The 15,550-nt window shown below is 30.1% G+C and overlaps 3 protein-coding genes across 12 annotated transcripts in view; 2 read left to right on the forward strand and 1 right to left on the reverse strand.

The window, feature by feature from the left end:
- HDAC6 (histone deacetylase 6) overlaps positions 1-5,245 on the reverse strand; it is a 43,417-nt gene extending 38,172 nt beyond the window's left edge. For 3 of the 7 annotated variants that reach the window (XM_074136551.1, XM_074136549.1, XM_074136548.1), the window contains exons 1-4: positions 4,251-4,559; positions 3,821-3,964; positions 3,649-3,753; positions 1,217-1,347 (exon numbers count right to left, since the gene is read on the reverse strand). In XM_074136551.1, the coding sequence (XP_073992652.1) occupies positions 1,217-1,347; positions 3,649-3,753; positions 3,821-3,898 (314 nt within the window). In that variant the 5' untranslated portion in view covers positions 3,899-3,964; positions 4,251-4,559. Of the gene's footprint in view, positions 1-1,216; positions 1,348-3,648; positions 3,754-3,820; positions 3,965-4,250; positions 4,560-5,106 lie in introns of those variants that run through there. The other 4 variants (XM_074136554.1, XM_074136553.1, XM_074136552.1 and 1 more) reach the window with 2 other exon arrangements.
- A 21-nt stretch (positions 5,246-5,266) lies between these two features.
- On the forward strand, positions 5,267-12,180 carry LOC141458495 (tRNA (guanine(10)-N(2))-methyltransferase TRMT11). Of its 3 annotated transcripts, XM_074136567.1 has the most exons (12): positions 5,287-5,515; positions 6,232-6,343; positions 6,429-6,540; positions 6,629-6,697; positions 7,610-7,855; positions 7,951-8,085; positions 8,192-8,348; positions 9,566-9,672; positions 9,825-9,966; positions 10,044-10,242; positions 10,328-10,454; positions 10,530-12,180. In XM_074136567.1, exons 3-12 carry the CDS (start codon positions 6,475-6,477, stop codon positions 10,623-10,625), a joined length of 1,344 nt encoding a protein of 447 aa, XP_073992668.1. In that variant the 5' UTR covers positions 5,287-5,515; positions 6,232-6,343; positions 6,429-6,474; the 3' UTR covers positions 10,626-12,180. The 3 variants fall into 3 exon arrangements, with proteins under 3 accessions (XP_073992669.1, XP_073992668.1, XP_073992670.1); XM_074136568.1 differs by lacking the exon at positions 6,232-6,343 and having other exon boundaries at positions 5,267-5,515; XM_074136569.1 differs by lacking the exons at positions 5,287-5,515; positions 6,232-6,343 and having other exon boundaries at positions 6,477-6,540; positions 6,629-6,705.
- On the forward strand, positions 12,048-14,976 carry Dpm1 (Dolichyl-phosphate mannosyltransferase subunit 1). Of its 2 annotated transcripts, none has more exons than XM_074136578.1 (7): positions 12,048-12,221; positions 12,330-12,445; positions 12,529-12,628; positions 12,717-12,827; positions 13,371-13,561; positions 13,631-13,822; positions 14,767-14,976. In XM_074136578.1, the coding sequence occupies exons 2-7, from the start codon at positions 12,336-12,338 to the stop codon at positions 14,774-14,776; spliced, it is 714 nt and encodes a 237-aa protein (XP_073992679.1). In that variant the 5' UTR covers positions 12,048-12,221; positions 12,330-12,335; the 3' UTR covers positions 14,777-14,976. The 2 variants fall into 2 exon arrangements, with proteins under 2 accessions (XP_073992679.1, XP_073992678.1); XM_074136577.1 differs by having other exon boundaries at positions 13,631-13,745.
- Positions 14,977-15,550: the final 574 nt, after the last annotated feature.

Here is a 15,550-nt window from a genome sequence, read left to right on the forward strand (position 1 = left end):
AAAAGATTTCATTAGAACTTACACTATCATTCCAATCATCTTGTCCGCCATCTATCATCTAATCACCTTCCAAATCATCCTAAGGCGATTAAAACGCCAGTGGCCTAGCGAGAAGAGTACGTAGTTAATTCTGGAGATGATTTAGGGAGTGTTACTACTAGGTAACTTCTCCCATCAATTAGTGAGTGTTTAGTAGTGTCAGTATTGCCACTGTTACTAATAGCGCAGGTGTAACTTAATAAATTGTTTAAAAAAATATAGGAAATCACTTAACTTATGGGTTGCCTATCGCAAAATATCTCAAACAGGATAAAGTTTGTAAAAACTCTACTTAATATAGAAGGAGGCAACCACGGAACTGTGGAAAAGAAAATGCAAAGAAAGGCGGCGAATTAAGGAGCCGATACTTGAAATTATTTGTATTTTGTTGATGACCAAGGACAATGATTGCTTCTTATGAAAAAGATACAGATTACAATACAACTAGAATCCAGAAATAAGCAAGGAAAAACCAGAGGATCAAAGATTTAGCTGGCCTACAACTTTACTTGCCATTGAAGGCTATTTTTATACATCGAAAAGCAAATTCAAATGCTTGTAAATTTATTTAAATAGGATTCTTGAGCGTTAAAATCACAGAAGGGAAAAGAATAATTGGTGAATTACATGCGGAGTACAAATGCATTTCATTTGCATACATAGGAGCCTAAAAAGAGAAATTATCAGAATTTTAAGAACCTTTTGTTGATTAAAAAAATGTTCATATATTTTTTAAATATTTTAAATAACGTGTAACTAACAAGAGAATTAGATTTAAAGTAAATAATAATTCTGATCATGAACTTATAGAAGGTGCCCATACTAGTAACCAAATGTAATATAATCTTTGATGTTATAAAAACGTTATTGATGTGATTTTTGATTTATTTTTTAACACACGAACACACCCATTACTTTTTTTTTTTAAAAAAAAAAACACTTTTTTTTTGTTATGAAAGTCTTCTAAACCTGTATTTCCAATGAGTATTCGAAATAAAACCTTAGATACGATAGCATTATTTTTGTCATTGTAAACAGTAAGAGAAAGTAATAAACCAAATACCTTCTTACTCTTAAAGCCAGTAATTTGCTTCAACTTTTATTCACCATAAAGATATTTAGATATAGAGTTTTTCAATTTAAAATACCACAATAAGAAATGGTCTTGTTTACTTACCGACTCATAATACAGTTTACTCTTTCTGGACATTCTGGATAATTATTGTCCCATAAACATCTATGTTCAGTGGATTTTTCTGCATACACTATACCTGTATAAGTTCGTACTGAATCCTTAGAATCTCTTGCCTAGAAATAAATTATTTTAAAATTAATAAAGTTTTACTAGATTAGTAACAAGTATAAATCTGTAAAGGGATTGGCTACAAACCAAATCCACCGTGACTAGTAAGATCATGGTAGCCCTTAAAACGTAATGGTTGGGCGGAGGATATGAGAGTCTTTAAAATGTTAAATGTAAACACGTTTAGTTTGATAGTAATAAGCTATAATTTGCCAGTTGAGTTCCTTAAGCTAAATAGGGCGAGCAATCATTAGCTGTTAAGCGAAAGAGAAAATATTGTTTGTGGGTTAGTCACAAGGACGCAAAGTCTCTGAAGAAGTAGCAAAAATCCACTGTTCGAGGAATTAACAGAAGTAATATTAAAAAATTTCCAAGTTTCTAAAAATGAAAATAAATTTAAGAGACAACTAAATGTTCAGCACACTTATCTGTTTTTTTAACTTAGATTTGAAGTGTTTAGATTAACTTTACCATATTTTTTATTACCAAGTTATTTCAAAATGTTATCAGAACCAAAAGCCGGAAATTATTTAATAAAATTGTACAGATAAAATATGGCTGATTGTACATAAAAAACATTTCACTAATTTATGAAATGGAAAATAAAAAATATATATATATTTATAGGTGCCATAAGAATTCTGACAATTAATTAAAATATTTCTGTGCATATATTTACTTTTATTTATACGTTCTATGTCTATGCCATTCAAAGCTCCTTTCCATCACTACTTTATCTGGAGTTTTGAAAATGTTTAACATCTTTGGAGGGTTATTGAAGTGTACTTAGAAATTGTGAACAAAAGAGAGGCAACAAGCTTCATATTGCCGAATTTAAAATTCGGAGATGCATATTGAATATAGGCTTCAGTTTCAATCAATCTCAATCAAACTGTATTATTAAACTTAATTATTGAGCTATACAATTTGTCTTAAAAGAATTAACGAAGAGATTAAATCCGATTCTTCTCAAAATGATTCATATCATTTTGCTTCCGTTAAAAGTTTAAGTCAATTATAGTCTAGCTTGGACATTTGTGACTGATCTGAGATCCAGATAGAGTTATGTTCGTCTATCACAGTATGTTATATATATTACAAAGAAATAGTCACTTAATTTTTCTACAGTACGTAATTTTTTAAGTAACTAATAAACCTTATTCAAAACACAATCATTTAAGAATGAAGGAATTGCCAAAAAAAATACAATAAATAATAAGATTTTTTCGTCGTTTCAGTAATTTTTAAGGACTTTAGCAGGTTCAAGATTATTCTGAATTTGGTTGATAGGAAGAATTTTGTAGATTTGAGATTATCGAAATTAAATTTCAAACTATTATTATTGACGATCATGTTCTGAACCGTTTCAGATGACCTCTTCTCACACATTCAAGCAGTAAACACTGTAGAATTAATAAAATCTTGTACTAGAATTGATGAAATTCTTGGAAAAGTCGTTTTAAATAATGAATATATCTGGATTTAAACAAAATCTTTTAAAGTGAGTTTGGCTATAGACAAAAAAATAAAATAACTTCGATTAGACAGGGGTCCTGTATCTCAGGTTTATTAAGCCCAACACCGATACTACTGTTCTAGCAGGAGAAACTTCAGGTTTATACGAGGTCTAGGGTTTTCTTACAGTCGTTTTAGCCAAAACAGGAATCTCTTTCTCAGAAGTTTCAGTTTGCGTTTGAGACTAGAGGAGAAAATAAGCCTATTTTCTCCTCTAGTCTCAAACGCAAACTGAAACTTCTGAGAAAGAGATTCCTATAAAGGCATTATATTATAATTATTTTTTTTTAAACCAATTTTTAACATTCAAAATAAATTTTATCAAAATTGGAATCCACATATTAAAATAAATTAATAATTTATTTACTTAATACTCAGTTTTGTGAGTTTATACCATAACAGAACAATTGTTTTACAGATTGGATTTAAAAATAACTTAAAATTACCTTGATAAATGAAAACTATTGGAAGTGGGCAAAAAGATCATATTTGCTTTAGTTTTTCTCATTAGTTTAAAACTCAAATGTCTAATAAACACACACACACACTTAATTTGCATTAAAACTTTGAAGAAAATTGCAAAAAAGCTAAAAAATTTACTTAATGCGTTTTGGAAATATTTACTTAAGCATGACCAAATTTTGTTTTGATTAGGGATCTTTTGGAAGTTCTATCTTCTATCAACAATGTCAGTTTAAGGTTGTGATGAAATTTCAAATTAATCGTCAATGCAATTAAAAATAAAGTATGGTTTATGGAAAACATTTTACAAAATAAAATATTACACTCACCACTTGATAAATATCCTGTGCGAATGAAAAGACAGGTTGTTTTTTATGTCCTAAGCGCATTTGAGCGCTTTTCTTCGCAGCAATGATACTAGGCGTCGGCTTAGCCTGCAACATATTGCGTTATTTAAATTTGGAAAGCGTTTTTATATGAATAAAAGATTACAATAATTACCTGACTATGTATTCTTGATGATCTCCGTAATGGTGTTTCACCTACTTTTTTCATATTTTTTTTAGGATGACTTTCCATCTCTTGGCCATACAGTTGCTTTTCAAGCAACTTTTTTAATCTACTTCCTTAATTTTTAAGTTTATCCTAAACAAAATATATGATTATAATAATATGCATAGAAATAACCCTTTTCATTTCTTATTTTATTTACAACAAAGTAGAAAGACTAAGATAAAAAAAAAAGTAATATCTCTTTTTTTAAATTATAGGAAGTAAGAATAAGTGGAGATAATAAATATATAAAGAATAAGGAAGTGATATTGGTAAAAACCACCTCATTAATATATGACAAACTTTCGATTTTCTTACTAAACAGAATGAGAACCCTGAGTTAAAGCAATTATGAAGTATAAAATTAATATTTACTTACACTATATAAGTCATTCCTACACTATAAGTCATTCCAACTGTAAATATTTTGCTCTTCGCCCATCGACGTATTCATTTAAGAGTATGTAAATTTCAAATATAGTTTTACACCACTCAAACAGCATTATTCTTTTTAATAAAGATTAATTTAAAATAATTAAAAATATATAGGATACCGTACCGAATACAAAATGTTTTGCTTATAACAGTTAAAAACTCTATGAAAACATCTGGGTTTACAAGTCCGCGAAATGACGAACTCACAACATAAAAGGATTGCTTGACATCATTCTGTGTGTGTGTGTTAGTAGGTATCTCTTCTCAGCTGGATATCACTAAATTACATTAGTCTGATAAGATGTGTATTGTGGAAATAAAAAAAAAAAATCTATTTTTGAAATTATTTAAAAAAAAATGAGAATTTTTTAGAAGTTAATATAAAGTTCTTATCAGCTCCGTCTAAGTTCACTGATAGAGGGATGAAAGAAGGAAAATCAAGAAATCCTCGCTGAAATTGCGAGCACTGAAGGATAGATATACTTCTCTCTCAATTTAATTTTATTTAAATATATTATTAAAAACATTAATATGAAAACAAACTTATAAAATAAGGATGATTTTTATTGACAAATAAAAAATATATATTTCAACTTCGATTTATGATCTAGAATATTCAAGAATTTAAAACAGAAAAATCAGCTTATTTCTCTTAATAAACTTAAATTAAAATAAAATTGTATTTTTTTCTCCTCGCGTAGGTGTGAGGTATCGTCAATTTTCAACAATGCTAACAAGGCAGTCAAAACAAATATCTTATTCAATTTAAATGTAATTAGTAATATTCTCAATTTGCTTGCCTTAAGGTATATGAAATAGATGGACGTAAACTCGATTTGATGATCGAATGAACTTGAACGTGACACAAAATCACACAAACATAGACACGTATCTCAAGACCACCGACCTTCTCATTCAAAAGCATTCCCCTGCCTGCAGACGTGCAATTGAATGGGAGGGAATATCTCTTATCTGTGAGCAGATTAAAAAATGTCAGGTTATAAAAGAGGTTATAAAGTAAAGCCTTAATAACAGTTTCCTATTAATTTATCCTAAAAATCAAAACAATGTTTAAAAGTTATAGTTTAATAACTAATGAACATTAGCAACAAAAATGTGCCTTGTATTTTGCTCCTTGTACTCTATTAAACTGCAAATGGTATTTTAAAATTTAATGAAGTTCGGAGGATTCTGCCACATGTTATAGTTGTAAGTTTTATATTAACTCTTAAGAGTAAGCAATCATTTTATGCCTTTAACCCTTGTAAAAGCAGTAACTCTTTCTTTTGTTTCACTGAATTTATCCTTTGTAGCAGGCATGGTTTTTATCTTCTACATTAAATTTTAAAAAATATGTGTTAGCTATGAAAGTTTAGACCTCATTTGAACAGATTTTATTACACAGTTCCTGTTGATAATTTTAGTCTTCTTTATTTTTTTAATTATTTATTTTTTTAACGCCTATAAAAACTGTGTCACTACCAGACGTCTGCTAATTTACTAAAAGAATGTTGCAGTGGGTATCATAGTTATATGTATGAGTAATCTGATGACGGAATGTAGCGTAGAGTATGTATGTGTCTGAAGAGTTTTGGGTGGAAATCCAATTTTGCTGTACAATCATTGAATGAGACTGATGAAAATCAGGAGCTTGTAAGATAAGAATAAATAATTGATTATATCGATAACCCAGATTTTACCAAGTTTACATATTTGTGCTGATGATTAGATAGATGGCACACGTCTGCAGTGAATTTAAATTTTTTAAGTATTGGTTGCTGGATACTTGTTGCTCTTCCAGAAATCAGTATTTCTCTATTGAGGATAAAAATTATTTATTCTTCTTGCTGAACGAGATGTATACAATTTTAAAAAAATTAATTAATTATAACTATTGATTTGTTAATAACAAAATAATATTTTAGGTTAGTCTCTTTTTCCAGTAGTGGAAGTTTTATGTAGGAACAGAACTCCTAACCCAATTAATGGTAAAATTTAGGCAAACCAATTTATTAGTAAAAAATTATAAGTTTGAAGGTATTGTGAATGTACCATATTCCTACTTGTAAACTGGATTTAACTAATAAATAGTTCATGTGTATAATTTTTAAATTATTTCTAGATCCTCAGATTTACTCATTTGTGAGCTATATTTTTCAATCATTATAATGAGTAATACGCTTAAGCGTTATCTATTATGGTTTGCTAATGAACATTTAGATTTTAGGATACCAGTAAGTGTTCTTTACATTAAATTTTAGTTCTAAAAAAATGCATCATTCGGTCAATTTCTACATCTATTAATAAAATCTTTTGTTCCAGGAAATCAAATCAATAGCAAAATTATACAATATAACACTTCAATGTACTGATTTCCCTAGCAGTAATGAAGTATGGATGTTTGTATCATTTTCAGTAACTATTTATGTTCTTATTGTTAAACTTCTTTTTTACCAAGGCTGTAAATGGAAACTTGTTGTTGGTTTTTTTTTGCAATATCAGTTTTAGAGATTGATATGGTAGATAAGCAACAAAATAAGTATTTCGTAGTAAATTGCATTCTAAACCATGTTTCCTAATGAACTAATTTGCGTCCATGTTGCATTTATAATAGTGGTTACTGAACTGATTGAGAATGTAAAAATTAATATGTGGTTGGATTTTTGTTGAAACGTCCAAATTATTCGATATTCTCATGCTCATGACTCATGCTTAAAAAGAAAAAATATATCCTCCAAATCTGCATCAGTAAATAATTTGATCTTATCTTCAAATAGTTATTTTTATTACCTTAATTACTTAAGTAACTACTGTAATATTTCCAATCAGCGTGAGTCGGTTTGTTTTGGGTCATTGATAAGTGATCTGCTTTTTCGTAGGCCTTATAAGAGTGGATGGCAGGTGTTGGTCTAGTGGTTTGAAGGTTGACTTTGTAAGTAAGAGATCCCCAAGTCGAAATTAATTTGTTAAGAAAACTGTTAATAGTAAAGTATGTGCTTCCGCACATAGTTGGGCGTTAAGGCCCGCCTGGAAAAGTAGGCATTACTTAATAATGGATTGATAGATTCCCCTGTTTCTTCTGCGTACAGATCAAAGTATTGCCCTTTGCGTCGTTATTCGTAAAGAAAAAAAAAGTTTCGAAAGCAGATCTGACTTACATTACAGGGCGTCTGATTTTCTATGTAGTTAAAAAATGCAAATTTATGTATATTAACGCATTTGTAAAAAAAAATATCATTTTATAAATAAGATCATTAGCTTTGTTACATTTCACATATAATATAAATAATCTTTATTGTTTAGCCATTTTGGATTGTTGAAATCGATGGAGACGATTCAGTTAAAAAAATTGCCGAGAGATCGGTTTTGTTAAGGTATGCAATAGACTTATGGGCCGTTTCATCAACAAAAGACAAGTTAGATAGTTATCTACGTTTATTACCTAAAGATATAATTTCGCCATATACCCGGCCAGATACTTCTTTTAAGATTAAAGTTGAAATATTTGGTAATTCACAAACACAAAGAGAAAAAGTTGAAAAAATTGAGGTAAATGTTATTTCAAAGATTAAATTGAAATTAACAATTATATACATATTATATTATTAGTTATTATATAAAACATATCTTTTTTTTTTTTTTAGTCTTTTAGTTACTTACCGTTAAGCGGACCTGTGAAGTTAAAGAATCCTGATGTTTCTTTCCAATATATAGAGTTTTTCGCCTTAGAACAGAAACAATTTCCATTAAAGCCGGAAAAATATTTTTTTGGAAGACTGGTTAGTTCAAGTATCAACTATGACGGTCCTTTTTCATTTTTATTGCTGCTTATCTCAAAATTTCTCTTCCACAGTTTAGAAATGGTTTTATATATATATTTTTTAGGTTGCAGAAGGTCAAAGAGACTTAATATCAAAACTTTCTCTTAAAAAAAGAAAATTTATTGGAAATACCACTATGGATCCTCAATTGTCACTTATAATGGCTAATCAAGGACAGATTAAAGAGGGTGATATTGTTTTAGACCCCTTTGTAGGAACAGGTATGTGGCTGTTAAGATAAAAAATAAATTTTTGGAATTTTAGCGCCCCTGAGGAGATTCAAACTTAACATCAAAACTACATTGGTACCTTCCCCAAGGATTAATATAATACTTGAAAAAGTCAAGCTTAGCAAATTTACTCACAATGATTACCCGAAGAGATAGATCATTTTATTCTCATTGGAATACAGCTTTAGTGGCTCTAACTAAAAGAACAGAGAAATTGTTCTTAATGTTTCTTTCTAAAAACAATTTTTTTCTTCCTTGGGTGTTTTGTTTATTAGATACTATTATTATGAAGTGAACTACACCTCCAAACCAAAAATTGCCCATTAAGCTGCACTTGATAGTCATGAAGATTAACAGTTCGTGAGTAGGTACATTAACTAGTTACTGGTAGCGACCGACCTTTCATCATTTTTTAATGTTCATTGAAACGATACTAGTAGATTATATTATGAACCCTACAAAGTAGCTACGAAAGTAGAGGCTACTGATACAATGCCTTATTAATCAGGAAACGAAAAGTTTGAAATCGGAAATTATTTGCAATTTATTTTAATAACCAGAACCAAAAACTAAACTAATAAACTAGCCAGAACACTCAGTATTTTGAAGCTTTAAAGGTACGAAGGCATTTGTATCTATAAAGGACTTTTCGTACAAGTTACTTCATTCAAAGGACGCCACTATGTCTTCAAATGAGAAATATTTAGATCAGATTGCTTATGCTGCGGTATTTAGTTTTGTGTTTTATATTAAATATTCGAAATTTTCGAAAAGGCTGAAACGATCTATTTAGTTGTAAACGTTAAAAACAAACAGCCCTTTTTTGATAAATAGAGATGTTCCTCTTATACTTGTATATCTGACCTGGAAGATGTCTTAAGAACTGCTTCGAAACTAGGTTTAAATTTAGAATCCGAGATAATTTCAATTAAAAGTAAAAAGTAGTAGTAGTAAAGTAATTGCCTACTTTTTGCCGCTTGGCTACCGTGGCGCCTTAATTTCAATTAAACATTTACAAATTATTTAGAAATTCTGGTCTTTTTTTTCCACCGTAAAAGTGTTTTGTACCCAGTTATTCATTGGTAATTCTGGAGAACTTTTTTTAAAAAATCCATTTTTATGAAAAAATAGCGTATCTCTTCAATCTTGAACCCTGCGGTTCTTTTGGCGGAATAAGCTGATACTTATTTCATTATCTTTACTTTTAGGATCATTGCTGATAGCAGCTGCACAGTTTGGTGGTTATGTGTTAGGAGCAGATATAGATTATTTAATGGTGCACGGTAAAAGTCGTCCAACAAGGAAACAGAACCGGGTATCCATAATTTAAGGTTCTCGAATTGTATAAGCCTCACTAAAAACTATTTAATTGTAAAAATTCATAAAATGAGGCATTTTGCGACTAAAGACTTATATTTACTTACAATTGATTTTAATTCTAAACAAAAACCCTGCTTAATTTTATAGCACAAACCGAGAAATGACGAAAGTATTGCCAATAATATGGAACAATATGGTTTAAAGGATAAATACTTAGATATTGTTGTAGCTGATTCATCTCTCCCATACTGGAGACCTGGAATGATATTTGATGTTATTGTCACTGATCGTAAGGCTTTTTTTTAAAAATTATTTATTTTGTCAGCTTTTTATAGCTTTAAAATGTTTGGAATATATTTTTTTTAGCTCCTTATGGAATTAGAGAGGCAATGGAAAGAGTTGGCTGTACGAGACCTGACAAATTTATTAGTGAAGAACATGTGAAAACGCATATTCCAAGTAAAGTACAATATAATATGTCGCAATTGTTGGCGGATCTTCTTAAATTTGCTGCGAAACATTTACGTACTGGTGGGAAATTAGTAACTTGGATACCAATTATAAGGTACATTTTATAGAAGCATTTAGGTATTTTAAGATGAATTAGATATATCTAGAAAAAAAAATACTGACGTTAGGTATTATCTAAGGTTTGAATATTCAGAACATCTACTTCCACAACATGAATGTTTAAAATTAGAAGCCAATTCTGAGCAGGTACTATCAACGACCTCTTCTCGCAGGTTGCTTACTTACACAAAGATCACAGAGCCTTTGGTATAACATATTCAATTCTACCTTAACTTTCAATTTTAATGCATTTCATAATTTTATCAGTTTTATATTTTCCAGGATGAAATTGATGCATCTATGCCAGAAAAAGAAGAATCATTTAGGCAAAAATATCAAAAGTATGTTGAAATTTTGAGGAAAACTAAGAAAAAGTGAGCAATAAGTAATATAGAAGACAATTTTAGAATTTATAATTGATTAAATTCAATTAATTTGTTAATTAACTTCTTTCATTAACTTGTACATATTTATGTTAAGACGTCTTTCAAACTATAGACTTAATTTAGGGTATTTAAGTATTTTTTAACTATTTTATAAAAAAGTACTGTTATAATTATTTTTCTTACATTACCTATTTTTATATTTACAGATAGATTAAATTTGACAGTTAAAGATTAATAAGTTAAATTCATCTATTTCAGTTTATAGAAGCAATAATTCCAAAATTATAATTAAATCAATTTCTGTATTTGAAAACTAAAGTTGTTCGTTTTTTACTTGATGAATTTCCGTAAATTTATAACCCGCTTTTAATGAAGAATCTGGAAGGAAGAAATTAGACTAAGAGCTAGATACGATAAGTTTACTCTGAGAAACAATTTACATCAGCTCTACCTCCTTCAGAATGCCAGGGCCAAGGCAAGAAAAAACTCTCACCCTTTCCCAATTTAGCTCCATCATCATTGCGAACAGTGCATACATACACGTAGGTGGTGAAATTGAGTTCCTTCTTCATCCTGGTCACATTTACTGTACTAATGTTCCGCATTACTCTCACGGTTCCGATACATTGTATCCTTTGAGATCCGAAACGTACCATTTTAGCAAGATTTTAATTACTACATTTTCAGGAGCCCGATTCTTTAAGACATTCAGTAACAATATTTGATCTGAACATCAAAAGATAGAAACAATTGAATATTTTTATCACGGATAATTAAGTTAAATACATCTATTACTGTTCATAAAGTAAGTGTTGTCCACTATCGTGGTGCTAAGCGCATATTATTTTAAAAATACTATTTTTTTTAATCCCGGAAACCTTGTTATTGGATTGTTTTATTGAGTTGCGTTTGAGTTTAAGCTCTGATGTAAAACATTTTTCATTTAATATAAAACAGTGTAAAGCTTATATTAGAATACTGTCTGCAAATGTGAGTGTTGTAATTTTCAAAACCAACATAAATTTGCGGATCCTTTCAAATATTTCTGGTCGTGCATGTTCTTATGCCTGAGCTAATAACTTTTTCTTTCATATACGAATATACTGTAGGAAAAGATATAATCATAAATAGCAACAACGTATAGGAAGGAATTTTTGTAAGGAAAAGATCAATTATGATGTTATCACTGTAGAGTAAAAATTGTCCAAAATTAAGAACGCCTGAAAAAAAAATTAATATTGTTCACTGAATTTATTAGCTATTCCTGTTTACTCACAACTAATTTCCTTTTTGAAGTAACTATTTTAGATCGATTTTGGTCCATGAATTTATCTAATTTTTATTTTAACCCACACTTGTGAGTGATAATTGGTGTGTCATTTAAGGGTGGGTTCGGGTAGGTTTCACTTTATGATGTGAGGTTATGCATGTTTGCGTGTCATACATAAATATTTGGAACGTTAGATCGTACAATGTGATGAGCTAAAAATATGTTCTGATTAGAATTATTGAACTTTAAATTAGAACTCGGAAGTTGATTCTAAGAAGTAAGAAAATATTAATTTCGGTTCCTTAAGGGGAAATTAAGGCAAGTTTACTTACTAAAATTTATTCATATATGGACCGTTTCTGCATAATAAGAATTATTCTTAAGAGTAGATTACTTAGTTCACTTGTTATTTTTTAAAATTTACAGCAAATAATGGGGGCGGTTGATGAAGCAAGTAAATACACAATTATATTGCCTACTTATAATGAGAGAGAAAATCTTCCTATTGTTGTGGCTCTTATAAATAAATATATGGAAGAATGGTAAAAGAAGTGTCACTGTTGAGTAGATGTCCTGTGGCTGTTATTTGTTACTTTTTATTTAAATTATTCAATTTGTTTTTTAGGAAAATAAATTTCGAAATAATAGTAATTGATGACGGAAGCCCAGATGGCACATTAGAAATAGCTCAAAAATTGCAAGAAATTTACGGCAGTGAAAAAATTGTACTTTAATTTATGTAATTGATTGTACAGACTTACGGTATAATGCTACATACGTATTATCATAAAGGTTTATTAAAAATTTTTGTAGGTATTGAAACCAAGAGAGAAAAAATTGGGTTTGGGAACTGCTTACATTCATGGAATAAAACATGCATCAGGAAATTTTATTATTCTCATGGATGCAGATTTATCCCATCATGTGAGTATTTGGGTCATATAATAATTTGGGGATTTTTAAAGTTATTTATTAAAGAATAAGTGCTGGTAAAAAAATATTTGCAATAAAATTTTGCTTCACTGTTGGGAAAGGTGGTTAGGTCCGCAGTGCTGGGTAATAAAAGTAGATTATATCCGTCGCAGCACGCATTTTCCAACCAATCAGGGATTAGGGCATGTCCGGAAAAAATAGAGTTTCAATTGATGATAAAAAGTGTTGAAAAATAATTCAGGCACAGAAGGAAATGCAACAATTTTATTTAGGAATAATGATTAAAAAACTAAGATTTAATCTGTATTTTGGCGTAAGAGAGCACAGCAACGAACACCATCCGAAGTGGGATTCTTATTTGTTTTCAATGAATATATCACTCTCTGAAACCGGAGAATATTTTCGATGGACTCCCATAACAAATTGAGGGCCTATCCATCACGAAAATTGACTAATTCTTAGCCCCAAGATGCACACTTTTAAATGTGATTATGCTCTTAAATGATGTTTATTACAAACCTATTCTTATTCCAGCCCAAATTCATTCCAAAACTTATAGAAAAACAAAAGGAAGGTGATTTCGATGTAGTTTCCGGGTCGAGATATATTGAAGGTGGCGGCGTATATGGCTGGGACTTTAAAAGGAAACTTATTAGTCGAGGCGCAAATTATCTGACTCAGATTTTACTAAGACCTGGAGCGTCAGATCTCACTGGCAGTTTCAGGTATGTCAGTGAAAACTAGTAGTAATTGTTGACAGGTTTTGATAAAGTTCCTTATTTTTTCAATTGCAGGTTGTATAAAAAAGAAATTCTGGAAAAATTAATTAAATCATGCATATCAAAAGGTTATGTTTTTCAAATGGAAATGATTGTTAGAGCTAGATCTTTCGGCTTTACAATTGGAGAAGTAAGTTTATCGATGTATCTACATACATATACACACATACATATTCTTTGCAAACTTCATCATAACTCATTATCCAAGTAAGTTTAGTTTCAGACTAGTTTATAATCAGTAAATGTCACAAAAATCCTAAAAATCTTATCATAATAAAATAGGAGGAGCAAGCAGGAGGAATGAGCCAAGAGGCTTACAATTAATACTACATGTACTATTAATCTCTTAAAACCTCTTCTTATTAACCAATAAAGCACTGCCTTAAGCTGTCTCTGAATAGCTTGATGCTTTCGGTGCGTTTCAACTCAGTTTAAGAAACATCATTTTCATCGTAGCAGAAGACGTTGTGTGGTGACTATTAATGACTGCTATTGACAGATAAAGCAAGAATGCATTATGCTATCATGTTAAGCCAATATTACCATGCCCCAACGCCCTAGAGTCAGGATTGAGAGTGTTAGAATTGCTCATCATGGTTAGATACTGATAAGAGTTGATTCTCATTATGGCAAGCCACATTGAATGCCATCCGACATTCAGCGTAGATGAACATCCTTCTCTCATGGAGTTTTCGCTTTAAGATCTTGGCTCAGTAATAGCCAAAACCTCTGCTTAGTTGGCCAAATATCTTATCGACCTCCTTGTAACGCCTCCATTACCTTTTACGGTCTAAAAAGCTTAACTAAATAATGAAATCATGAATAATAATGATGTCCTATTTATCATGAAAGGACGCTGTTGGGCTAAAAGATGGAAAATCCTATGAAAAGGCGAATAAAAACTCTGATTTATTAATATTAAAGCGATTCTGAAGAGTTTCCTAAATCCATTGGCAGGCAGAATAACGTCAAAAGAATTAAACGAGCTATTTCCTTTTTGTTTCATTAATGATGTATCAGTGGATAAATTGTATTATTATTAAATACGTTAATAAATTATTAAACACATCTCTGTTACTACTTACATTATAATTCATATTTTCTTTGTTAATTTTTCTTTGTATAAATAAAATTTAACATCTTGTTTTAAGGTACCTATAACGTTCGTTGATAGGATTTATGGTGAAAGTAAACTTGGTGGCTCGGAAATTGTACAATTTGCCAAAGGACTTCTGTATCTCTTCGCAACAACATGAAGAATTTGTGAACACATTCCAATTATTAATCTTACTATTGTAATAATGTAATGAAGGGATGTATCAATTTATTTTTGTAAATAATAAAATTTTTTCAATGTTTAATCATTAGTAATTAAAATCCTTTGTCCAATATATTAATTCTGGATGAACATAGTTAATAATTTCTTGAAGATAAGGTCACGAACAACCCTGAATTTAGAACAATTCAGTTTTGTATACTGCGAGGAGAGGCAATGGTTAGATTTTCAACACTTTCTAAACTTTTGAGCTGTTCCTTTGAGAAAAGAATGTTGAGATGGTTTGGATATAAAGAAAGGATAGACGAAACAAGTACAAAAGAGAGTGTGGATGGAAGAGTTCTGAAGGAGTCGATCTCGGCGAACCTACCTCCAATAAGATTGAGGACGATTTTAGTAAAGGCCAGCTTAGCAGTACCTTAATTAAGTTGATAATAATGTACCTACCTATACAGTTTCAAATTAAAAAAAAATGACTTTCAAAGTAATTTGTTGTACTGTTGATATTGGTTTTGTTGACTAAAGAAAACTGGCTCTAAAAAGTAATTTAAATCGGTCTGTTGGTACTTGGCTCGCTGACTAATGAGTGTACTGGCCACTGTCTTAAATTCCATTGGCAGGCAGAATAACGTCAAAAGAAGTTAAACGAGCTATTTCCT

The sequence above is a fragment of the Rhodnius prolixus genome, unplaced genomic scaffold (assembly GCF_049639745.1).
Source record: "Rhodnius prolixus isolate KJV_2025 unplaced genomic scaffold, Rpr scaffold_5, whole genome shotgun sequence".
Lineage (NCBI taxonomy): Eukaryota > Metazoa > Arthropoda > Insecta > Hemiptera > Reduviidae > Rhodnius > Rhodnius prolixus.